The sequence below is a fragment of the Vicugna pacos genome, chromosome 2 (assembly GCF_048564905.1).
Source record: "Vicugna pacos chromosome 2, VicPac4, whole genome shotgun sequence".
Lineage (NCBI taxonomy): Eukaryota > Metazoa > Chordata > Mammalia > Artiodactyla > Camelidae > Vicugna > Vicugna pacos.
The window spans coordinates 120,880,632-120,906,170 of record NC_132988.1 but is presented as its reverse complement, the minus strand read 5'-3'; the positions used below and the strand labels follow the sequence as shown (position 1 = coordinate 120,906,170).

At 52.8% G+C, this 25,539-nt stretch overlaps 1 protein-coding gene and 1 non-coding gene across 4 annotated transcripts in view; one reads left to right on the top strand and one right to left on the bottom strand.

The window, feature by feature from the left end:
* Positions 1–1,988: 1,988 nt before the first annotated feature.
* Positions 1,989–25,539, top strand: part of NSD2 (nuclear receptor binding SET domain protein 2) — a 71,961-nt gene continuing 48,410 nt past the window's right edge. For 2 of the 3 annotated variants that reach the window (XM_072947205.1, XM_072947217.1), the window contains exons 1-2: positions 1,989–2,053; positions 24,633–25,257. In XM_072947205.1, the coding sequence (XP_072803306.1) occupies positions 2,004–2,053; positions 24,633–25,257 (675 nt within the window). In that variant the 5' untranslated portion in view covers positions 1,989–2,003. Of the gene's footprint in view, positions 2,054–3,724; positions 3,828–24,632; positions 25,258–25,539 lie in introns of those variants that run through there. The other variant, XM_072947214.1, reaches the window with a different exon arrangement.
* LOC116276743 (U6 spliceosomal RNA) lies at positions 6,181–6,286 on the bottom strand. Its single transcript, XR_004186241.1, has one exon. It is a non-coding gene; the product is annotated as a U6 spliceosomal RNA (small nuclear RNA).

Here is a 25,539-nt window from a genome sequence, read left to right as displayed (position 1 = left end):
GAGGCTGCTTTAGAGGAGGTTTTAGGAAGTGGAATCCTGGGGAGGGGTGAGCCCCAGGCTGGCTGGGGTGGAATCTCCAGGATGCAGCCCATGGCGGGGTGGGGAGGTGGGGAAGATGGCTCTGAGGTTGCCCTTAAGAGGGGACCATGGTCCGGGGTTGGCTGTGGTTTGTTCCTGCAGGTGACCACTGAGATTCTGATGACGGGCACCTCAGGCCTCAGGGGCTCCTGTAGGTCAGTCTTGAGGCTGATGGAGAGAGGGGCGGGCAGAGAAAGTGGGGAGGCCTCCTGTTCGGGCCTCTCAGCTGGGATTTGGGTGAGGGTGTGTGGTTTTTCAGTAAAGCTTCAGTCTCCACGTCATCTCCCTGACAGAGACCCTTGCTCAATGGAGGGTTGGCCCATGTGACCCTGAGAGGCCTCACAGTACTGCCGCTAACTCCTGTGGGCTGGCCCAGTGAACGGAAGTGGTCCTTGGGCTGGGCAAGAACTGAGGAAGAATTGAGCCTTTAGAAAGGCAAACTTCCAGCCTGGGGAGCATAGCGGTCAGGGCTGGGAAGGGGCTGCCAAGAAGGTCTGGGGGTGTGAGGCCTTGGCCACTGCTTGGCTTAGGCTCTGGGCCTCCCCCACTCCCCTCCTTGGAGGCAGGGGCCACCTGGGGCATGGGAGGAGGGGCGGCTTGAGACCACTGGTTTCCACTTGGAAGCTCTCTTTATTTGGCCAGGGATGGAGAAAGGCTGGGGTCAGAGTGCATGCATCCCCATGGAAACAGCAATGAGCCTGGCCCCTGGGGGACCCTGGCCCTGGTGGGGGATGGGGAGGCCAAACCAGGGCTCAGGGGCTCCTTTGGTTAAGGGGCCTGGGCTTTGCCTTTGGCAGCAGCTCTTGCAGGGAGGTCTCAGCTATGAGCTGCAGGGCCTGTGTGGAGGAGGAGCAGGGAGGCAGAGTGGGCTTTGGCTAGGACCACACAGAGAACATGGAGTGGACTGTGCCCCCTAGAGCTGTATGCCCTGAGTGGGCGGTTAATGGCTGCAGACCTTGAGACCAGGGGACTCCCAGCTCCATTTGACCCCTTGTTTGTGTGGCTGCATGGCTGGCCTTAGAGCTAGCAGGCAGGCCTGGGGTTCTCTGATTCTAAATGCCTTACCTAGCTTGGCCTCAGCCTGAGAGGCTGATGGGGGCGGGGCAGCAGGGGAGAGCTGAGATGGAGAGCAACTGAACCCCAATAGGCCAGAGCAGGGCAGCCATTGCCCCTGGAATGCCTCTCCTCTGTAGTTGCTACTTGATATCAGTAGATTCCCAGTCCCTCGGTTTCCTGCAATCTCTCCTAAGTATAGAGTTTTCATTTTGAGAAATGTTAAGACTCTCAAAGAGACCCAAACAAGGTTCGGCCCCAGCTGATGATATCCTTGAGTGCCCTGCACCCCTCTGTGCCCACCAGGCTTGGGTCTTCCACCATCATGGCCCTCCCCCATCTGCAAGGGGGCAAAGGGGCAGATGAGAGTCTCCTCACCCAGGAATCTACCTGTTCATGGCTTCCTTCAGTCCTGTGAGGGGCTCCTGTTCCTTGCACTGATGGAGGGAGACCTGATCATCAGAAATATGGTCTCCACAGGGTGAGGACCCTGGTGTGTGCAGGGCTGCGGCTGCCCAAATGGCCAGACTGGATGAAAAGGGCTTAGGGCCCAGGGAGGTCTGCACTCAGTGGGAAAATATCAGCCAGCACCAAATAACTTTCTTCAAGAAAATTTAAACACACACTTGCATGTTTTGAATAAATTTACATGTTGATTGCACTATTCTAGAGTTTTTTTTTTTTTTGAAGAGGAGCCTAATTCCAAATCTGTGAAATCAAATGAGATCTGGTGGTACTTGTCTTGTACTGCAGGGATTTAAAGATACTGGGGAGATGGGCAGTTTTCAGGCTTGTGCTGCAGAGGGATCCAGGGCCCAGAGAGAGTACCTACTCTCCCTACAGCCAAGAGATGTGGCAAAATGCAAATGTGAATGGACCACCACCCAGCTAGACACCTTCCAGTGGCACCTGGTGGCCGGAGGTGAGTCCTGGCAGTGACTGATGGGGGAAGGGCTTCTCTTCTGGTCGCTCAGGCTCCAGTGCCCTGCAAGGGTGCAGCACACGCAGTAGGATCTCACCATATAGCCTTGGGTGGGAGGGTGAGCAATTCTGTAACCCTTTTCCCCGGGACACTGCAGAGGGCCTCTCATGCTCTGGGGAAGCAGAAGCTTGCCCTGCTGGAAGTGGGGAGTCTGAAGTGCCAACTTGTCTTAAGTGAGTGTGGCCTACCGGAGTCCTGCACTGGCAGAGCTGACCAGGCCTTTGTATTCCATCCCTTCAGCTACCAGATGTGGCTGCCCCAGGAAAGAGAGACCAGCAGGGAGGTGGCTCTCTGCAGCTGGCGTAGACCCTGTAGGAGCTGGCAGCTGGAAGCTGGGCAGGAAGACCTTCCTTGAATGGGCACTTGAGGGGCACATCTCTGTGTCCACCGTAATAGTCCACTGTCCTCACCATAAGCCAGGGTGATCTTCTCAAAGCTAGACCCTGACCACTGGTTGGCACTCCTAGGCCTGCCCTGGGCCTCTTTCCCACCCCAGCCTCACAAGAATGGCATGAACCCTAGCAGTTTCAGGGGCTGGGAGTTCTGCCTCTGACCACGGACTCCCCACTGCACCGAGACACAGGCCAGATCCGAGCTTGCGAGATGCGGGGAAGGCTGAATGCACGCCCTGCAGATATTCTGCAGGAAGATCCCACTACCATCGCGACGGCCAGCCTCTCTCTGGCCTACTTTCCCCTCTCCCACTTGGTGTTTGTGATGCAGGTTCCGGGAGCGCAGGTATGGGGGCCTCTGCACCCTTTTCGGCAGTCCTGGGAGCTCCCCCAACATTGCTTTCCTGCGAGTTCCAGCTGTTTCGCGTCCAGGGGCGGTTGGAACCTGACGTCCGTCTTCCCGGACTGGGGACCCGCGCCAGAGAGCCTCCTGACCTGGGAGCCCTCTTTATGCACCGAGGCAGGGGCGTGTGGGTGACCACGTGGGTGACCACTTGGGTGTCGGCCTGCGGCTAGCACAGGCCTAGCCCGCGCGCGGCCTTGCGGGCGTAGGCCACGCGGGGAGCCAGGGAGGGAGCGGCGCCGCTGGCCCCCTGTCCCGGCTCCACGGCCGCGCGCCCCGAGCTGGGGCCGCGATCGCGCGGGCGGCCTCGCTGGCGGCGATTGGGCGCGCGACAGTGACGTCACCACCCCGCGCGCGCGCGCGCTCCGGACTCTGGCTCCGGGCTTTCGGTTGAGCCGCCTCCTGTCGCGCGCCTGGCCGAGTAGCGGGAGCGGGGCGCGCGCCCGGAGCCGGTCTGAGGCGGCTCGCGGGGTCCCGCGCTCCCGGCCCCGGCCCGCGCCCTCGACCCCAGGCCAGCGGTCCCCGCCCGCGTCCCCGGCCCCCGCCCGCAGCCGCCCCACCCCGCGCGGATTTGAAAAGCCCGGCCGCAGCCCCGCGAGCGCGGCAGCCAATCAGCGGCGCGCACTTTCCCGCGGCTTCTGCGAGGCGGCGGCGGCCCGGCGGCGGCGGCGGCGGGCGGGAGGCGCGGGGGCGGGGTCGGCGCCGCGCGCGGAGAGCCTCGGCCTGGCCGCGCTGCGCCCGCCGCCGCCGCCGCCGCCGCCGCCGCCGCCGCCGCCCCCTCCCCTCCCTCGGCCCTCCCTCCCTCCCTCCCCCGCGGCCCCGGCCCCGGCCCCCTCCCCGGCCGCCGCCGCCGGAGCCGCCGCGCCGGAGAGCCGCCGCCGCCGCCGCCGCCGCCGCCAGAGGATGCGCCGCACAACAGGTCACTGGCGCCGCCGGCCCAACCGCCGCGGGTTGGAGGGGCGGAGGGGCGGAGGGGCGGAGGGGCCGGGGCCGGGGCCGGGCCGGGCCGGGCCGGGCGGGCTAACGGGGTCGGGCGGCGGGCGGGCGCGGCCATGTTGGGCCCGGGGCCGGCGGCTGCACCTGTGCCGGCCTCCGGGCCGGCGGCCTTTGTTCGCGGCGGCGCCGAGCGGGCCGGGGCCGGGGCCGGGCCGGGCCGGGCCGGGCGGCGGTGGGAGGGGCGGCCGGGGCCGGGGGCGCTTTTTGTCTGCGGAGGGTCCGCGCTGACACCCGGACGCCGGCCGTTGGTCAGCGCGGGCGCCCGAGCCGCCTGGCCTTGGCAGGTGGAGGCGCGGGGACCCCGCCCGGGGCTGCGGGCCCTGGGCGCCCGCGCTGGGCGCAGACAGCGGCCCGAGGCCCCCGGGTGCGCAGCGGTGCGTCCCCGGGCCGAGCGGCCGGCTCTGTCCGACTCGTGAGAAGGGCGGTTTAAAATCTCGGCTTTTAAAAAATGCTAGTCCGAGTTTCGGCCGAAGGGACAGGACCCGGTGCAGCGTTAGTGTTTTCTCCTTGTGTGCCAAGACGCGAGTAGATTTGACATGCGAGTGGAAACTTAGTATCACCACGGCGTTAATCGCTCCTGGGCTGGTGGTTAGGGCGTGTGTGTGTGCGTGTGTGTCACAGAATCTGTGAAGGGAAGACCAAGTCGGTGAGGGTGAGTGCAGAGCTAGAGTAGGGAAGTTCTTCAGTCCTGACAACCGCGCTCAGACGTTCAAGGCCTTGACTTTTGAATGACTTAAGCGCCAAGATGTGTGTTCCCTAATCACTAAACAACTTAAAAACCTCACGTGGGTACCACGCGTTGAGTATACTCCTCTTCTTTTATGTACTTTAAAATTAGATTATTAAGATGGAAAATAAGTTAGACACCATCCCATCTCATTTATGTAACCGGGACTTTAACTTTTTTATTTTCCCAGCTGTTTTAAAGGTCCTCGTTACATATTTAAATATGAGAGCAACAATGAAAAAGCACAGCTCCAATCTGCAACGTGAAGGAAACAAGTCCTGAGAGCACAGGCTCTTGGTGGTGTGCTTGCTGTGTGCTCCTGCACGCCACAGCCGCCCTTAGTTCAAATCTAAACTGCCGACTGGAAGTGCAGAGGACTCATGCCCTAAGCACGATTACTTTGAGTCATTTCCTTTTCTTTTCTTCCATTTTCTCAGACGCCCAGCAGCATTCAGTCTTGGGCTGATGGTTGGTAAAGTGAGGACTTTTGTGGTACGAAAGTCCTCCCCCCGAGACTGCATGACTACCGTTGAGGCTGGCCTCTGATTCCAGTGGTAAACTTTCCAATTTAGGAGGATCCGATAAATAACTTTATGAATTTCAGAAATCATGAGCGTATTATTCTTGTGTGTGTACATGTATGATAAATGCAATGTGGTTTGTAGATTAACATAATTTGAAGTTATGTGGAGAAACATAGAACAAAACAGTAAGGTAAACAGGCTGCCACATGTGGCTACTAAGGCTCATGGTTTTTATTTAGCTGATTTACACTGGGCTGTTAAAATAGCATTTACTTAAATGTGAGGAATCAGATGAAGATTATGTCAGAACTGCAGGAATTAGAAATGAGAAATTAAGAGCCCCGTGGCTTAGTTTCGGAGGAGTGAATGGAGCCTTCCACCTGTGCGGTGACCTCTCCTCCTACAAGTAGTCCAGTGTTAAAAAGTTTACTCAAAAAAAAGTTAACTCACATGGCAGAATGTAAACTAATTAGTTACTTCCTTTTTTATGGTTTGCTGCTTCAGTGTAAATCATGTAAAAGTAGGTGGGATTAGACTCACTGAGAAGTGCTGGTGAGAGGGTAGAAGACACCAATAGAAGTGTGCTATAGGAGACATGGGATTGTCACTGAGCATGCGTCAAAGGGTGTGCGAAGATGATGCTGAAGTTCATAATCCACATTTATTTTGCCCTGGTCTTTAAATCTGGCAAATAACCTTTCTCAGTAAGTACTATAATTAATCAGCGGGAACTGAAGATGCAAGGCTTTCTACTCACATATTCTGGTACGCAGGTTTGCTTTGTTTTGATGAACTTCTTGGCTGCAGAGTGTATGCAGTTTGGGATAAGCGTCTCAGTGCTCCGAGCTTCACTCTTCTCCGCCAGACTGAGTAAACGTGCCCTTGTCCCTGAATATGTGGTGCCCTGTCCTGGCCCAAGCCTCTGCGTGGACTTTTTTTTTTTAACAGTTCTAAAAGTTTTATTCCTAGAGATTTGACTCTCAAAGCTTTCAAAAAAGAATTCACTGCTTTTAACTAAAGTAATAAAATGTACGGACCGCTTTGCAAATTTGCGTGCCACCTTGTACAGGGGCCGTGCTGCTCTTCTCTGTGGCGGTCCAGTTTTGCTATTTGTGCTGCCGGAGCGAGCGCTGTGTGGACTCTTGTTGGGTGTGGACCAGCTGTCTCCCTTTTTGAGCGCAGAGGACCCAGCCCTTTGATGGCTGTAAGTGACCTTTCTCCCGTGTATGAGCTTTTGGAGGTAGGATTCGCAAAACCTTGGGCAGCCTGGCCTGCACTGGTGCCTCCTCAGGGCAGGCCTCCAGTGAATGCTGAATAAATGGGCGTATGATTTAGGATGAACAGCACATTCTAATACCAGCGTCCGGCCTGTTTGTGTTTCTTTTCCTTAAGTCATGTTTGAAGGGAAAGGGACCCCCTGGAAGAAGCTGAGTGTGAAAAGTCAGGGGCTGGCTGTGGCCACTTTACCTGGGGGAGCCAAGACCCTGTTAGCCAGGCAGGGCTGTTTCCTTCCTTTTCCTTTTTCCATCTTAGTCGACTCAAAGGTTAAGTAAAAATTAATGATGAAAAATGGCAAGCATATGAGTACAACAAATAATTGAACAGACCTGTACCTACCACTGAGATGTTTCTGCTGAACCTCTCTGTGTCACTGGGCGAAGTAAAAAGAATGTAAAATATACAAAATGCAAGAGCAGGCAACATGGAAGTTGTAAAGGATTATGTTTATCTTTTACAAAGTGTTTTTATGTGATCTGTTAATTTCCTTTTCAGGAACTGTTACTACGGTAAGCACTTTGGGGAGAAAAAGACTTAAATTGGTTACCCTGGGGACTTGTCAGCATTTTGCATTTGTCTCTTGGTTTCAGTATACAAAGGAGCTGATTGATTTGGTGAGATTTGGTTGCTAGTTAAATAATTCAAGACAGACCTCAAATTAGTTTTGTTCTTGAGTCTGCCTTCCAAAAAGCAAACGGCCAAAGATCAATTTTCAAAGCATCTTAATTTTTTTTAGTACTTACTGGTTTCAACAAGGTATATGATGATAGAAACTGCTAAATGCTGGCTGAGCTGAGTGCTGGCCTACAGCTCAAAAACCCTAGTAGTGAGACTTCCCTAGTGGGTTTGTAGAGAGACAAAGTTTGGTCTTACTGGAAGGAGTTGGGAGCTCAACTTTTAACTTGACTGGTTGTCATTGAAAGAGTTGATGATATGAATTGTTTGCTGTGCTGTTAAGGGTGTATTATATCAGCAGTGTTCTCACATTTTGATTAGTTTTTCACGTGTGTTTGCTGTTGTGTTATGGAGGCTGGCAGGTCGGAAAGTGTGTTTCCGCCTCTGGCTTTACTAACCTCAGTCAGTACTCCACACCCTGCCTGGTCTTTCTGAAATGTAGCTGTGATCATGTGAGGCCCCGCTCTTCAGGGATCTCTGCTGTCCTCTGGGGTTCAAGACCAGTCTGTCATTGGGCTTCTTGTTTTGACCTCCCCTGACCTCTTCAGCCCGTCTTGCTGCTGCACTCGTCCCTTGGGCCTCTGCGTAGTCAGATTTTGTCCCTGCTCCCCCCTCCGCCCCTCCAGTGCATTTGTGGGCTCAGCTGGCTTCTCCTGTTAATTCCTTCTCATTCAGCTCTCGGCTGGAAAGCCACCCCAGACTGCCTGCCCGTCTGGAGAGCCCTCATAGGTGTGTCCTGAGCACATTGTGTTTCGCCTGCTCCACTCTCTCTGCTCCGGCCGCCCTGGCCTCTGGCCTCCTGGAGCACCGAGGCCATTCCAGGCCCCAGGCAACTGCACCTGCCGTGCCTTCTGCCGGGACACCTGCCTGGCTTGCTCTTTACTGCCTGTAAGGCTTTACTCAAACTCCCCTCCTCGGCCCCTCCCCTGACACTGACTTAGGACGCCCTGCTGCGTCCAGCCCCGCCCATCTGCCTTAGCTTCTATCCCACAGCACTTACCCTCTGACTTTCCGGGCATTTTCCTTTTTTGTCTCTCTGCCTGGCTTCATCGAGGTGTCTGTAGAGGCAGGAATTGCTCCTCTTTTGGCTTCGATTACTGTCATATGCCTCGTACCTGGAACGTAGCTGAGTGACTGTCAGTCAGAGGCTGTCTGAGTGACCAGACTCTCAGCCCTCTAGTGTGATGTCTGGCATGGCACCGTGTGTCTCAGCGGTGGTGTGGATGGAGGGAGTGGCGTGAGGGCGCTTCCCTGGAGTGAGGTGGGAAAGGTGGAGGGCCATGGGCAGTGACAGGTCAGTGAGGAGAGCTGTGGGCCAGTGCTAGAGAACAGTGTCCTTCCCAAGGCACAGGAGATGGGGTAGGAAGAGTGGACAGATGCAGGAGGTGGGGACCAAAGTCTCTTCGGTGGGCTGGGGTCCACGTGGGGCCCAGAATAAGAGGGGAGGGTGGCCCAGGCGCCCCTGCTGTTCACAGGGTGTGAATAGTATGTGAGGAGGCTGGGTGGAGAGGGCACCATTTTATCTCACCGTGAACCAGTGGAAGGGAAGGCAGGCCTTGTTTCTGATCGACCTGTCTTCCTTCCAGAAAGAAACTCTAATCTCACCTGCCAGCTGAAATTGTGTCTGTGTTGCATTCCTCTTCACCCAGAAGAGGAAGCCCTAGGTCCTGAGCATGGCGTGTGGTCCCTTGTGTTTTTCCAGCATCTTCACTGGCCAGCCCCTTGCGGCTGCTCTGTGATCTCATTGTCATGCCGCTGCCGCTCTGGTGAGGAGCTGCGCTGGCCCCACGGGTCTTCCCTGAGCCGTGGCTTCTTCCCAAGCCGCCCTGCTCGGCCCTGCTCTGCCCCCCTCGAGCCTAGTCTTCGTCTCTGTCTCTGCCAGAGTTACCGCCCCTGCACTGTGGCGCTCAACGTGTTGGTTTTCGCTCCCCAGCAGTTGTGCCTCTGGGCGCTAGGCCCTGCCTCGGGCACGGGGCTCAGGCTCCTGCCCCTCTGTGGACTGTGGGTGTTTCAAGGCAGCAGCCCTCTGGGCTTTGGGCAGTGCCTAGTATTCACTGAGAGTTAACACGTGGAAGAGATACTTTGGAGTCCTCAGTGTTCCTAAAGAGTTTCAGTTCGTAAAAATTGAATTCCTAGATTTTCAAAGTTAAAATATATCTTAGAAATAAGAGCCTTCTGTGTTGCTTCCCCCAGAAGCTTTGGAGTGGGTGCCGTCTGTGCAGAGCTGCTCCCTCTGTGGCTTTGAGGGAGAATCCTCCTTCCCTCGCCTCATGGAGTCCTCACAGCAGGGAACTGATCCCTGCGATGCGAAGTGCTGACCCAGCTCACAAAGCTGTAAGCCCTGGGGCTCCTGCAGGGCCTGACCTCTGCTTCTGTGCTCTGGGGACTGACTGCTCGTCCGTCGTCTTGGGGGGCGTTTGAACATATACTGTCCACATGTGAATAGGATGGTGTGCCGTTATATTTTTGCTCATCAGTATGGCTTCTGGTGCCATTTCTTTGTTCCTTGGGAATTAGCTGTGTGCCGGCAATGGGCCATAACCTGTGTCCTTGGTCCCAGGGACTTTACAGACCTGAGTGGGTGAAACAGGAGAGACAGCAGAGGAAAGACTGCATCTCTGAAAAGCCCGTGAGTAGTCTTGCCAAAGGGTTGACCTGAAACTGATCAAGCCTTTATGCCCCATAACCAGCTTACAGGAAACGCAGGGGGAAAGGAACGCATGAACCTACCCTGCAGGATGGCCGTTGGCAGAACTTAGGATTTGGGCAGTGACCAGGTCTCTTCAGCAAGTAAAACAAGGAGTCTCTGGATGATGGGAGGTTGGAGGCACATGGGCTGACCGCACTATGTAGGACTATTTGCATCCAAGGCAGGCCAGCTAGGTAGAGATGTAAGTAAACATCACTTCCACTATTTGAGACAGTTAGAAATTGGAACACTGGCCAGGTTTGTTATTGAGGAATTCTTTATTATGCTTTTTAACTGCTGTAGTGGTTTTAAGAAAAGCATTCAGACTGTGTAGAGCTGTGTACAGAATTTGTCAGTGAGCGGGGAGGGTGTAAGTTCAGTGGTACACAGAGCGCACAAGGTCCGGGGTTCAATCCCCAGTGCTGGCATTCTAACTAGCTAACTAAAACCTAATTACCCCCACCAAGAAGAAGAATGAAAGTAAAAGAATTTGCCAGTGAGATGATACAGCAGCTGGGATTTGCTCCACAGTTCTGTGAAGAGGGGGCAGCGAGGGCGTGACTGGATCAGGACTGGCCTAGGTGGACGTCAGGCTCTACCTTTACATGCATTCAGAATTCTCATGACAAGCGAGAAGAAAGCCGTGAAGGCAAGGCTGGGCACAGCCAGCAGCATCTGTAGGAAGGTCAGACCTAACTGGGGTCTGGTGTCAGGAAAGGCTTCCTGATGGGATCGCCTCGGGCCGGGCGCAGAAGAGGCCTGGCAGAGGGCGCGTGTGAGGATTCCGGACGAGGGCCTGAGACGGAGCGGACCTAAGGCTGAGTGGCTGGAGCACTGGGCACAAAACAGGGTTGTAGGGCGGGGGCGGGGTGAGTTCTTTTAGCTGTATTGAGAATTGTCATCCTAAGAGCAGTGTGAGGCCCTTGAAGGGTTTTAAACAGGGGTGTGGGGTGTGTGTGTGTGCGGTGAATCTCTGCTCTGGGAAGTGCGCTTCTCTGTAAACTGGCGATGGGAGGATTAGGGGAGTGAGTGGTGGGCACGGGAGACCAATCTGTGCTTGCTGTCTCTTTGGGTTAGGGTCTTCCCGGTTGTGCCTGCTTTGGGTGCCTGGGAGGCTGACCAACCCTGCCCCCTTGAAATCTGGTGTGGCCATGTGACTTGCTTTGGACAATGAGGTGACATGTTGCTTCTGACGAAAGCTCCGAGAGACGTGTGCTTTATCACGTCCTCTTTTGCATCTGATTGTGGGAGCACACAGACACGTGCTGTGAGCGAGAAAGCAAGCTCTGGGTTGAGCTGTTACTGCCCCACAAGCTCGCCTAGGGGTTCTCGAGGTCCAGTCCCCAGAGTGGCAGCACTGGTCACCAGGAGCTCCTTAGAAATGCCCGCTCCCGGGCCCCCCCTTGAGCTGCTGAGTCAGGCTCTGGAGTGGGGTGCAGCGGCCTGTGTTCTCACAAGCCCGCGTGGTGCTGCTCCCTGATCAGCCAGTTAGGAGCCTGTGGCGTCAGTCCTTGTGGGGGGTGGGCCCGAGGGGAGAGGTGGCCCGCATATCAGTGGGAAGAGATTCTGGACGAAGCTGATAAAGCCTGTTGTTGGAATAGGAGGGAGGTGTCAGCGAGGCCCTGAGTTTTGTTGGACGAAACCAGATGGCGGAAGCACAGTTCGCTGTCCAGACTGTAGATTTTTGTGAGCGTTTGCATTTACTTCCCTTTCAGGTTTCAGAAACCAGGAAAAGCCGAGCAAGGAGATTTAAAACTCCCACTGACTCCTCCACTCAAGGATCAGGTCTCGGCGGAGCCCCCATTTGTGGTGGTGCCCTCCCTGCGCTTCTGACCCTCACTTGCTGTCCCCACCTGCCCTCCCACGTGAGTGGAAGCGTGACGCAGGCAGCACCCTTGCCTCGTCCTGGCCCCTGCCACAGGTGTGCCTCCGAGGGCGAGCTGGTGGTGTGCTTGGGACCTGGGGTGGCAGGCAAGGCCTGTGCCCGTCGGTGTGGCCTGGATGCTGAGGACCCTGCTTCTCCAGGTTTGAAGTCCTCCGCGGTGCAGGCTGGAGCTGGCCCGAGAGGTGGAGGAGCTGTCTGACTTCACACAGCTTCCTCTTCCTCCTGGAGAGAAAAGGCGTGTTTCGGGAGGGGAGCAGCTCTTCCCGGACTGAGAGCTGCAAGAACAATGCTGTTAGGGTTCTCTCCTGTTGTTCTGTGTCTGAGATTGTGTACTTTATTTGTGGAAGAGGAGTTGAGATTAAGTGTCATGTTAACAGTTTATTGGATTCTTTTCTGTTGAGTTCTGAAATCTGTATCAAGTATTTATTTCTTTAAAATTCAACTGCTTACAACTTCTTAGAGAAAACGCTAGCAGTTCTTGTCAGTCCAGTGCCTACCTCTGGAGGCCAAGCCTGTGCAGTTCCTTGAATACCGTTAGGGCTCTCTGTGAGCGAGCAGGTGACACCAGTCAAGGGTCAGGACAAGTCACAGGTGATTACCCTCTCCGCTTCCTTTGCAGAGGGCCCTGTTCAGTTTTGCAGGCTGATAAACTTCTGAGACAGAGGAAACCTAGGTCTTGCTGGCCCACTAGAAATGAAATGTTTCAGCAAGATCTTGCCCTGGCTTCACTTTTCCGTCTCTCGAAGACTCCAGGGTGACTCCTTGGGGCCGGGCATAGCACTGGTGTGTGAAGGACACCCTGGGTGCTTGTGGGGAGCCTCTGCACTCCGTCTGGTCTGTCCCTGTCTTCCAGAAGCCACTGCTGCCTCCCCTGGTCGGTGCCGACTGCTCCTCTCGTTCTTGCTGTCGGTTTCAGAGCTGGTTCTCTGTCCTGACCGGATTCTGGCACCATCCCCACTGCCCTCCCTTTGTGAGTTCCCAGCACGAGAATGATGTAGCAGAAACTAAGTTCTGAGCTTCAGCCTAGAGGTTGTAGAAATCTTACTTTTATATATGTATATACTTTATTGAAGTATAATCAGTATACAATGTTGTGTTAATTTCTGGTGTACAGCACGATACTTCAGTCATATAGGAACATACATATATTCATTTTCATACTTTTTCACTGTAAGTTGTTATAAGATTTTGAATGTAGTTCCCTGTGCTATACAATATAAACTTGTTTGTCTGTTTTATATATATTAGTTAGCATCTGCAAATCTCGAACTCCCAGTTTATCCCTTCCCACCCCCTTCTCCCCTGGTAACCATAAGTTTGTTTTCTATGTCTGTGGGTCTGTTTCTGTTTTGTAAATAAGTGCATTTGTGTGTGTTTTTAAGATTTCACATAAAAGTAATATCATATGGTATTTTTCTTTCTCTTTCTGCCTTACTTCACTTGCAGTGATGATCTCCAGGTCTATCTATGTTGCTGCAAATGGTATTTTTTTTGTGGCTGACTAGTATTCCATTGTATAAATATACCACAGCTTCTTTATCCATTCATCTATCGATGGACATTCAGGTTGTTTCCATGTCTTAGCTATTGTAAATAGTGCTGTTATGAACACTGGGGTGCAGGTGTCTTTTTGAATTAAGGTTCTCTCTGGATATATGCCCAGAAGTGGGATTGCTGGATCATATGGCAAGTCTATTTTTAGTTTTTTGAGGAATCTCCATACTGTTTTCCATAGTGGCTGCACCAAACTGCATTCCCACCAGCACTGTAGGAGGGTTCCCTTCTCTCCACACCCTCTGCAGCATTTATCGTTTGTGGACTTTTGAATGATGGCCATTCCGACAGGTGTGAGGTGATACTTCAATGTAGTTTTGATTTGCATTTCTCTGATAATTAGTGATATTGAGCATTTTTTCATGTGCCTATTGGCCATTCTTATGTCTTCATTGGAGAATTGCTTGTTTAGGTCTTCTGCCCGTTGTTGGATGGGTTTGTTTTTTTCTTACTAAGCTGTATGGGCTGTTTATATGTTCTGGAAATTAAGCCCTTGTCAGTCTCATCTTTTGCAAATATTTTCTCCCATTCCATAGGTTGTCTTTTTGTTTTGCTGATGGTTTCCTTTGTTGTGCAAAACCTTATCAGTGTAATTAGGTCCTATTTGTTTCTTTTGCTTTTATTTTTATTGCTTGGGTAGACTGCCCTAGGAGAACATTGCTGAGATGTATGTCGGATAATGTTTTGCCTATGTTTCCTTGTAAGAGATTTATAGTGTCTTGTCTTATGTTTAAGTCTAAGCCATTTTGAGTTTATTTTTGTGTATGGTGTGAGGGAGTGTTCTAACTTCATTGATTTACGTGCATCTGTCTAGTTTTCCCAACACCACTTGCTGAAGAGACTGTCTTTACTCCATTGTATGTTTTTGCCTCGTTTGTCAGAAATTAAGTAACCAAATGTTTGTGGATTTATTTCTGGGCTCTCTGTGCTGTTCCATTGACCTATATGTCTGTTTCTGTATCAGTACCATGCTGTTTTGATTACTGTAGCTATGTAGTATTGTCTAAAGTTTGGGGGGGTTAGAAATCTTATTTTCAAGGGTGTGTAGTTTTTTGACACATCATTAAGGCAAAATAGAAAGCTTGATTATTATTAATTATTTTATAATCAGAAAATACATTTTGTGAAAAATTTGTCTGAATCAGAAAAGTAGAAGGCAACTGATGACTGTGATCTTACCAATCTAACATTTAGGTCTATTTCCAGTTGACGTTTTCCTTCATCAAACTGAGCCACGTGCCCTAAAGACAGTTCCTCTGCAAGGTCATAGCAGAAGGTGACAGTCCAGGCTCTGCTCTTTCAGCTGTTGCTTGTGGCATCTGTCTGTGTTTTTTAAATAACTTGCTTATTTTGCTGAGTTGAGAACTTTGAGGTTTATATACTATGTGTCAAGTTCTGCTGGCGCGAGAGAAGAATTTAGCCTTCTTATCCCCTGGCCTCCCACTTCCCCCTCCCCACTTCCCAGTACTGTGGTGTCTGGGTTGTCTATTCCTACCTAATAAGCTATTGCAGAACTTAGTGGTTGAAAACCTGACGTTTGTTTACAGCTTGAAGTTTGGACACGGTGTGCCTGGGTTAGCTTGTCGCTGCTCTCTGCTGCCGAGAGCCAGGTGGTTTCATTTGTGCTGCCTGCTGGTATTGGCCACAGCCCACCAGTTCCCTGCCCAGGGCCTCTTGTGAGGCTGCCTGGGCCCCCTCCCAGCATGGTGGTGGCTTCCCGAGGGAGGAGGAGAAGATGCCAGTGCTCTTTAGGGCAAGACTGGCTGCGGCCAGGCATTGCGTTTGCCGTATCTGCTGGTGAGTGTGGTCACAGGCCCAGGCCCACCTCAGGGTGGAGACACAGACTTTATCTCTTGGTGGGGGAGTGGCAGAGTATTTCTGGCTGCCTTTAGTCTGCCACAGTTTTAGAAGAATTTTTGGTTTAAATGAATATTAATTGTTCTATTATTCAGCTAAACCAAACACTGAGTGCTCTGCAGGATGAATGCAAGAGACCACATGGTTTCAAGTGAGGGTGGATAATAGGTCACTTGCAAAGAATCAGAAACCCTGACAGCATCAGCTCTCTTAAACAGACAAAATACACACAGAAAACCCCAAAGTAATGAAGCAATGCCTTCAGGTTTTTGAGAGAAATCATTTCCAATCTAAATTATACCCAGCCAAGCTATCAATCCAGTGCAGGTACAGAGCAGACCATTTTGGCATGCAAGTTCACAGAAAAGCGCTGCCTCCCACACCTTCTCCAGTAACTTCCACCCCCACTCGAAACCATGTGGGTCTCTTGCATTCATCCTGCAGAGCACCCTTTGAGTCTCTTCCACCTTTTGATTCTGGGATGTCTTGAGTAATTTCTTTCACAATTTAAAAACTCTTGACTCCAGTTGTTTACATTTCTCCCCAGTTTTATTGAGATGTAATTGACAAATAAGATTGTACATATTTAAAGTGTACCATGTCTAGAGACCTAATGCACAACATGATAAATATAATTAGCACTGCTGTACGTTACATATGAAAGTTAAGAGAGTACATCCTAAGAATTCTCCTCACGAGGAGAAAATATTGTTTCTATTTCTTTAATGTTGCGTCTGTGTGAGGTGATAGGTGTTCATTAGACTTCCCGTGACAATCACTGCATGAAGTAAGTCAGATCGTGGTGCTGTGCACCTCAAGCCTGCAGTGCTCTGTGTCAGTCGTGTCTCAGTAAAACTAGGGAAAAGGCATTAGGAAAACTGGAGGAATGGAGTGCACAGTGTAACGACTGGACATGTGGTGAAACAGCCTCAAGGGTCAGGTTGATTAACAGTCAGTCCTCTCGCCCAGCTGCCTTCCAGTGGGAGGGTGAGCACGCGTAGGAGTTACCCTCTTGGTTTGTTTCAAGTGTATTATTAATTGCAGTGACTCTACAGTGTATTTTTAGAACTTTGTCTTAGAGATGAAAGTCTGTATCCTTTGGCCAACATCTCCCCGTTTCCCCTCCCCCCAGCCCCTGGCGACCACCCGCTGTACCCTCTGCTTCTGTGGGGTTGACTTTTTATTTTATATTCCTTTCTCTGTCCAGCTAATTTCACGTAACATAATGTTCTCTGGGTTCGTCCATGTCTCAGATGCCAGGGCTTCCTGTCTGATGACTGAATCATGTCCTTCGTGTGTATAAACTACATCATTTTCATCTGTTCGTGCACTGACGGACACCTAGGTTGTCTCAGTGTGTTGGTTCTTGGGAGTCGTGCTGTGGCGAACACAAGTGTGCAGATGCCTCTTCAGTACCCTGTTTCTTCTCCACTGATGTGTCCCCGTGGGTGGGGTCACTGCATCACCTGTAGTTGTCTTTAATGGTTCGAGGAACCTCCACGCCGCCTCCCACGGTGACTGCACCGTCGCGTCCCCACCGCAGGGCCGGAGGGCTCCTTTTCCCGCGTGCTCACCAGTGCTTGTTGTTTCTCGTCTCCCTGACGATAGTCCTTCTGGCAGGTGTGAGGTGGTGGCTCACCTTGGTTTCCACTTGTGTTGCTTGAGGATCAGCGATGAGCATCTTTGCGTGTGCCTGCTGGCCGTCTGCATGTCTTCGGTGGAAAAACGGTCAGGTCTTTTCCATAATTTTTTAAATCTTCCGTTTCTGGAACTCCTATCATGTGGATATTTTGTTGGCATGATTTTCAGATTTTCTTCCTTTTTCTCTCCTGTGTTTCTCCTCTCCTTTCCCCTTCCTCACTTCTCTTCCCGTCTCCCGTGTCTCCCCCCTCCTTCCTGTCCTGCCCCTCCTTTCTTTTCTCCTTTTGGCAGGACTGTAGTAACGTATGGTATCTGGTTTTCTCTTTTTGTCCCCTTGGCAACTGTGGAATGGAGTTACAGATAGTGCAGGGATTTTTAATTATTTTGGAAATATTTTTACAGTTTCACAATATTCCTTTGAAAATTTGAAGAACTTTGATTAGATACTATATTCATATGCTTCAGAATTAAAACCTATAGTGTCAAAAGCTCTCTACTTACCTCAGCCCTGGCCACCGGTTCCCCTCCTGGAGGCGGCGGTGAGGCAGGGGCAGCCCGAGCCCCGTGCGGAGCGTGTGTGGAGCTTCCTGCCGGTGGGCGTGCGCCTGGAAGCTTCTCTCACTCCCTGTGCTGTGTGTTCGTCTAAGCTCCTAGTTCTCTTTTGCTTTAAAATTTTTGCCTCTTACAATAAGCTTTCCTTGGATGCCTGATGGCCCTCGAGTGCAGCCTCATTGTTAAGCTGGGGTCTGGGAGCTGATGGGTGTGTCTGCGGGGGTCTCCACCGAGGGCCCAGGGCTCGGGACCACCATCAGTGTCAGCAGGTGTTTCCCCGAATCTGGGTGGAGGTCCTCTGGCCGGCGTGTCTGGCAGTTCACTGCCTTGAGTGGCCCTGCCTGGAGTGTACCCTGTCCTTGAACTGGACCTGTCTTGCTGTTGTTGGGGTGGGCTGGCCACCAGGCCGTGCGGAGGGCCAGGCCTGGAACTGCACGTTAGTGGACTGCAGTCCTGGCTCGTAGGCTTCGAGTCCCCAGTGTTTGCTGTATGCGGTGACTTATCGTGCTTTTGTGCATGTCTTAGAGGGAAAATAGGAAAACACTCTATAGATACAGGAAAGATACGATTTAATATGTTTAATACCTTTTCATTCAACGGAAGATTTGGTATTTTTAAAACTGAGATAAAATTAGTATCAAATTGGCAAGTTAAACCGTTTAACAATGCGTAGTTCAGTGGCCTTTTGGTGCGTGCCCGGTGTTCGTGCAGCCATTGCCACCACCCGATTCCCGAGTGTGTTCGTCCTCCCGCCCCCCTCAGCCCCTGGCGCCCCCGTTCTGTGTTCCGCCTCCGGTTCGCCTGTCCTGGACCCTTCGTGTAAACAGTGTCACACAGGACGCAGCCCTTGAGACTGGCTGCTGCCACTCGTGGCCTGTTTTCCTGGCCCGCCCGTATTGCAGTGTGTTCCTTTTCGCAGCTGAATGCCCTGCTGTATGGATGGGTCCCATTTCTTTTGTCCACTTAGCAGTTGTTGGACTTTGGGTTTGTTTTGCTTTTTTGAATAATTCTGTGAAAATTCTGGTACAAGTTTTTGTATGAACTTACGTTTTCAAATCTGTGCTGGGAAGATCCTTAGGAGTGAAGCTGCTGGGTCGTGTGGCAGCATGTGTGCGTGTGGCTTTCTGAGGAGCTGCTAGGTGGTTTCCCGCTGCATCTGCATCATTTTACACCCCCACCCCCGCCGTGTGAGAGGCATCGGAAGATTCGACATATTACACTAAGAAGACAGGGAGCGACTGGTCATGGCACCAGGGACGATACCAGCTCCTGTGTCATCGTAAGGTTAAGGCTGGGGCTGTGGGGGGCTGGCCTGGAGTGTGCCTGTGGCTCTAAGCTTCTTTGCAGGGGAAACGAAACAAGAGTCAGGTCAGTTATTAAGTCCTTACTGTCACAGGTGCATTTCTGCAGGAGAAGCAAAACTTCCGTGAGTAAATTCCAAGTTCTAGAAAATGAAGCTTCTCAGAGAATTCTTGTGGAGGAAGGGGGCCCTCAGCGCCCTCAGCCCCTGTTCTTAGCACGCTCTGTCCTCTGTCCCTGTTGTTCACAGACTTCCTTGATGTCATCATCCGGGAAGGCAGGACCAAAATACATTTGAGGTGGATGAGTGTGCCACATTAGAAAGCAAGGGGGCATTAGAGAGTGTGTTTGAACCATATTTGCAGACTTGACTTTTCCATTGTAAGCCTCTCTTCTGCTGCTGGAAGGACGACTTGGAGCTTGGCTCCCTCCTGGTGTGGCTCTGGGCGATGTCCTGAAGTCCTTACTTCAGTCCCGGCATTGAGACTTCTCCACAGGGACTCTCCTCAGTTTGGTTTACGGGGCGGCCCCGCAGCCTGCGGCTGGACATCTCGGCAGCCGGGAGAGCGGGGCAGTGGGCAGCATGTGCCTGCGGTCGGAGCCTGGGGAGAAGGGCTTTGGGGCTTGCTCAGCCGGGCCAGCAGGGACATTCCTCCCACCAACTTCCCATCCTCCACCCCATCTTTCTCTTTCCTCTAGAATGAAGCTGCTGTAAACATCTGTGTGCAGGTCTCTGTATGGATGGCAGTTTTCAGTTTGGGTAAACACCAAGGAGTGGGATCGCCAAATCACACGGTGAAAGTGTTTACTTCTGTAAGAAGCCGCTGCACTGTCGTCCAAAGTGCCTGCGCCAGTCTGCGTTCCTATGCGCAGTGGTGAGAGTCCTGTTGCTCCACATCCTCGCCAGCCCTTGCTGTTGTCAGTCTTCTGGCTTTCGGCCATTCTGACGGGTGTGGAGTGGTGTCTCACTTTAATTTGCATTTTCCTGATGACATGATGTGGAGTGTCTTTTTATGCTCATTTGCCGTTTGCATATCTTCTTTGGTGTCTGTTAAGATTTTTGGCCGGTTTTGTTTGGGTGGTTTATTTTCATACTGTGTTTTAAGAGTTCTTTGTATATTTTGGGTAACAGTCCTTTGTCACATAATGCCTTTTGCAGATACTCTCTCCCCATCTGTGACTTGTCTCCTCATCCTTTTGACATTGTCTTTCATAAAGCAGAAGGTGTTTTTTTTTGTTTGTTTTTTTACTGAAGTCCAGTGTATTAATGATCTCTTTCATGGATTTTTGCTTTGGTGTTGTATCTAGAAGGTCTAAAAGGTTGCTGCTAGACCCAAGGTCCAGGTTTTCTTGAGGCTTTGTGCTTTTGCATTTTACATTTAGATTTATATCCATTTTGAGTTAATTTTTGTGAAGGGTGTGAAGTCTGTCTAGATTCATTTCTCCTTGCATGTAGATGTCCCATTGTTACAGCACCATTTGTAGAAAAGACTGTCTTTTTCTTGAGGGAACGTTGGTTTATAGTACGTTTCGTGTGTGCAACATTGTATTCCTACTTCTGTCTGCCACAGTGTGCTCACCCCCAGAAAGTCAGTTTCCATCTGTCACCATGCAGCTGGCCCCTTTACCCGTGTCACCTCCCCCCTCACCTTTTCTCTGATAACCACGACTCTTCTCTGTATCTCCGTGTTGGGTGTGTTCATTTATTTTGTCTTTAAAAAAGACTATCTTTGCTCCAGTGTGTCGTCTTTGCTCCTTTGTCAAAGATGAGTTGCCTCTATTTGAGGGTCTGCTGCTGGTTTCTCCGGCCTGCTCTGCTGACCTTTTTCCTGCCTGTCATCTTGCCGACATGACACCGCTCCGTCACCTTCACGGCGCCTGGAGGCCCAGCGCGCCAGCTCCAGCTTGTCCGTCTCCAGTGCCGCGCCGGCCGTTCTTGGTCTTCTGCTTCCCCACCTGCGCGTCAGGGGCAGCCTTGGTATCTGCAGAGCAGCCTGTTGGGATTCTGAACGGGGTTGCGCTTGACCTGCAGATCAAGTTAGGACGAACGGACATCCTGGTGGTACTGAGCCATCCTGTCCCTGAATGTGGAACGTCTTTCCGTTTGTTTAGCTTTTCTTTGCTCCTCCTCACCAGGGGTTTATAGTTTTCCGCACTGGGGTCTTGTACGTGTTTTGCTGGGTTTATTCTCAAGTGTTCCACTTTTTTGAGTGCAGACTGTACCCGTTCACCACTGTTGTGTGGGGAAGTGGTTGCCTCTTGTGTGTCATTAGCCTTGTCTCCTGTAGCCTTGCTACGGTTGCTTGTAGGTTCCAGGAGTTGTTTTATTCTTTCAGATTTTGCACATAGATGCTGATGTCATCTGTGAACAAAAGACAGTTTTAGTTCTCCCTTTCCAATTTATGTACCTTTTATTCCCTTTTCTTGTCTTATTGTATTAGCTAGGATGGCAGAGTATGTTTTATCTCATTTTGACCAATGCTGTAACTCTAACACCTAAAATTTAGTGTCTGGCACTTTTTAGGTGCATTATAAATTTTTGAAAGAAGGAAATATGAATGTTATGTCTCTTAATCGCTCAAATACTTTTCCTTTCTTTACCAGTCATAGGCCTTGGTGATTTGTTCAGATTTATCTTTTAATCTATTAATTATACATTTAGTTGTATTTAGTCTGCTATATTCAACTCAGCTGTTGAATTTTTTTTATTTCAGTACCTAGTTCTCTTTTTCAAATCTGCGAGTTATGAAAAACTTCCTACGTTATTCTGTGGAAGACCTTGCATATCGCTCTGTGCCTAGCTCTGTGGGCGTCCCTCCCGGGTGGTGGCGGCTGTGTGCGATGTCACCTCTGTCTCCTGGCTCACCTCGGCAGGGAGCGCACCCAGGCTCTGGGCTGTAGAACACCCCCTGAGCAGCTTCCCAGCTGCCATGCAGGGCCTGCCAGTGCCACTCATTTTAGGCCCGTTTTTATCTGGGTTTCTTGGCTCAGGATTTGGGGCACCACAGCCTTGTGAGGCAAGAGTTCTCTAGGGTGATTCTGTCTCCCCAGGGGCCTCGGGTGGATGTTGCTGTGGCCCAGCCGTGGGCTGGCCAGTGGTGAGGCTCTGGTGACAGTGCTGTGACAGCCGACACTCTGGTCTTCTCTGGGCGGTGCCTGTGGGCTGGCCCTCGGTCCCCAGGAACCGGAGTGCAGGTGAGAGGGTGCAGTCCTGTGCCACCGTGAGTGGCGGCGGGGCCAGATTCCAGCGCGGGCAGTGGCCTTCACGCTGTGCTCCGAACCGCGGCAGCTGCGCTCCGCCCTGCTGACCGGCCACCGCCGCGCGGGGGCCCTCAGCTCCGCACTGGCTGCCGAGCCCAGCCCTGAATCCTGTGGTCCTGTCCTGGGCAGCCCGTGCCCTGTGAGGCTCTGTGCTGTTCCTTCTTCGTTTCTGGACCTGAAGATTTCCCCTTTCTTGTTTTGAATTAGGCGATATAGCTAACCTTAAAAAGAATAATTTGGCCACCTTCACCAGAAACCTCCTGCAATGTGTTAACAGGTGACAGAACGTTAATGGAGTTCCTGACGTTGAATCGTCGTTTCTGGGCAAACCCTTTAGCCTTAGTGTCTTACCACGTAGCGCCTGGTGCTGCTGGCAGTCACGCTGCTCCTGGTCTGTGGCTCTTTTCTGCGTTCATTTTCCTGGCTTTGGTGTGAAAGCTGTGCCAGCCTCATGCATCATTTTGGGAAACTCCATCATTGCCTGTGTTCTGGAATGACTTAAACAGTAGGAATGGTACGTTTGCGTGCTGGATGGTACACAGCAGCTGGAGAGACCGAGCTGCTCCGTGTGTTGATGAGGGGGACGCGAGGACAGGGCCGTCGAGCCACTGCAGTGAGGGGCAGGAGTGACAGTGGGTGTGACGTGACTTGTGCGGGGACTCTCCTGCCATCCCCCGTCTCTCCACGTGGCTGGCCGCCGGGGTCTCCCCCTGGTGCTGGGATGACATGCTGCAGACGTTCTTTGTTCTGCTCAGTGGCGTTAAGTACACTCACATTGTGCAGCCGTCACCACCACCCGTCCCCAGAACTCTCTTCATCTTGCAAATCTGAAAGGCTGTCCCCACGAAAGCCACAGCTCCCCGTGCTCCCCTCTCCTGGCTCCTGGAGCTGCCGTTCTGCCGTCTGTCTTTATGGACTTGATCACTCACACAGGTGCAGTCACACAGTATTTGTCCTGTCGTGACTGTCGTATTTCACTCGGAATGTCCTCAGAACTCATCCAGGTTGTAGCAGGCGTCAGAGTGTCCTTCCTGTTTAGGGCTGAGGCGTGTCCTTTGTGTGGATGGACACTTGGGCTGCTTCCGCCTTTGCCTGTTGTGAACGGTGCTGTTCTGTACACGGGGTTCAGATATCTTTGAGACCCTGCTTTCAGTTCTTTTGGGTAAGTATCCAGAAGTGGAATTGCTGGGTCATATTAATTTTTTGAGGAACTTCCTAGTGTTTTCCACAGCAGCCGCGCCATTTTACATCCTATCAGCAGTGCACAGGGGTTCCAGTTTCTCCACGTCGTCACAGGCACCTGCTTTCTGTCTGTCTGACAGTGGCCGTCCTCGGGTGAGAGCGTTGCTTTGGTTTGTTTTTGTCTAGCAGCCGAATCTTGCTTCTGGTATTCCCTAAGCTAGGCTGCTTGGACTCTGCCCTGTGCGTGTGGAGACCTGGATTTATTTGGGCGGGGCTCCCCTTCCCCGGCGCACCTGCTGCGCTTGCCTCCCGCCCGCTCAGGCGCCGGCCCAGCCACTCCCCCGGCTCGCTGTCTCCCCAGCGCCTTTAGGTGCTTGTCTCCTACTTTTGTCCAGTTAGGCTGATGTGAGCCAGACTAGGAAGCCGCACTGATTTACCTTCAGAAACAGTTCTGCGGAGTCAGAGCTCTCGTGTGTGTGGCTAAGCTGGACTTAGGGTGCTAAGTTGGCTCCTCTCCCCGGGCCCACCTCAGCTGCGTGGCTGCCACCCTGGCTGTTTCCGTGGGCGCAGGGGGTCGCAGCCCGGACAGCTCCTCACTGCTGCACATCACATGCCAGCGTTCCTCTGCCGGATAGTTCTTTGCTGGGAGGCCACCCTGTGTGTTGAGGATGCTTAGCTGCACCCTTGACCCTCCCCAGTAGGTGTCGCTAGCAGCCCCCAGACAATGCGGCACATCTCTGGGGAGCAGAGGTGTCCCCACTTGCGGACCAGCTGCTCCCCAGGGTCTGATGCGCCTGCGTGCCGCCTTCTCGGAGGAGTTTCGTTGGTGGCTGTCGTGCACTCTTGGTGGGTGTCATCCCAGCTGGAACGGGGCCTGCCTGTTACTATTCCAGGCTGCCCACCAGGTGTCCCCAACTGGGGCTGTAGCTGTGCCGGGAAGACCCCATGCCCCCGGGCCTCCCTCATCACTTGGTGAGTTGTGCAAATTAAGGCCCAGTAGTGCCGCCCGGACCAATTGGTCGTCACAGGAACGGTAACTGGGCTTCTCTGTTGACGTGGTGCTCCTTGTCAGGGCATTGACTTTGGGCCTGGTGTGGTGGGGGTCTGGGAGGGACTGGCCAGACTGAGCTGTCTCACTGTCCCCGCCAGGTGTGGGAGATGGGTTTTTGAGCTTTGCCGACCGGTCGTCTCAGGTGTGTCCTGGTCCCCCTCAGCTGTGACGTGAGGAACTGTGTTTGGTCGTCAGGGCCTCCCCTTAATCCCTCTCGCGGGCCTGGCTTTGTGGTCGCTGCCCCTGTGGCAGGCGAGCTGCCACAGGTGATCTGGCCTCCCAGGTGAGGGAGCAGGTGGGTGGGCACCCATGGCCCGCTGCTGGTCAGGATGGCAGCCTGCCTTCCGCCTGCTGGCCTGGTGTCCGCCCCTTTCCTTTCACTGCACCGTTTTGTGATTCTTGTGTGTCATTTTTGGGATACTGGACTTGCCTCCTGCGACCTATGAATTGCCTCAGTGAACCCCGCAGAGTGGTGGAGAGCTTTGTTGGCAGGCGCGTTTCGGGCTCTAAACGTAGTACATTTCTTGTTCTTTTTGTGCTTCTGATTCCGCAGAGTGCTAAGAGCGGGAGCATCCGGGCTGAGTGGCACTCAGCCTCAGAAACAGTTGTCTTTCTGCTGGGAAGGCGGTCAGGGCGTGAAGATGAAGCAGGCCCCGGAGGTCGCTGGCGGCACAAATGGGAAGACGCAGAGCTGTGAAGTGAGCCGTGAGTGTTCCGTGTTCCTCAGCAAAGGCCCGCTCTCCGCAGGCCTGCAGGAGGGGGTGGTGCCCAAGTTCAACGGCCATGAGGCGCTGCCCTTCATCCCGACTGAGAAGCTGAAGGACCTCACCTCCCGCGTCTTTAACGGAGAGCCCGGTGCTCACGATGCCAGGTTGCGTTTTGAGTCCCCAGAAATGAAGGGACTTGGGACACCGCCTAACACTACCCCTGTCAAAAATGGCTCTCCGGAAATAAAGCTGAAAATCACCAAGACGTACATGAATGGGAAACCTCTCTTTGAATCTTCCATCTGTGGCGACGGTGCTGCTGCTGGGCCCCCGTCAGAAGAGAACAGACACGGTCCAGAAAGTAAGGCGCGGAGGAGCAGGAAGAGAAGCATGAAGTATGACTCCTTGCTGGAGCAGGGCCTTGTGGAGGCAGCCCTGGTGTCCCGGATTTCGAGTCCCTCGGATAAAAAGGTATTTGAGACGAGGTCTGCCTGGGGCGCAGTGGCGAGCCTGGGGAGCCACGAGGGGACACTCCGGGCATGGAGCACTCCTGGTGGGAGGCCCGAGGCCACGCTGACCGTGCTTGTGCCCCTGGATAGGAATGGGGCCTGGTGTGCAGAGGGCCCCTCGTCAAGCCTCCAGCCTCCTGGTTGGCCTGGGCTGTCGGTGGAGGCTGAGGCTCCTAGAGCCTCGAGACCTGGATGGTGGAGCCGAGACTCACTGCCAGGTCCCGCCACGTCCTCGCCACTCGGG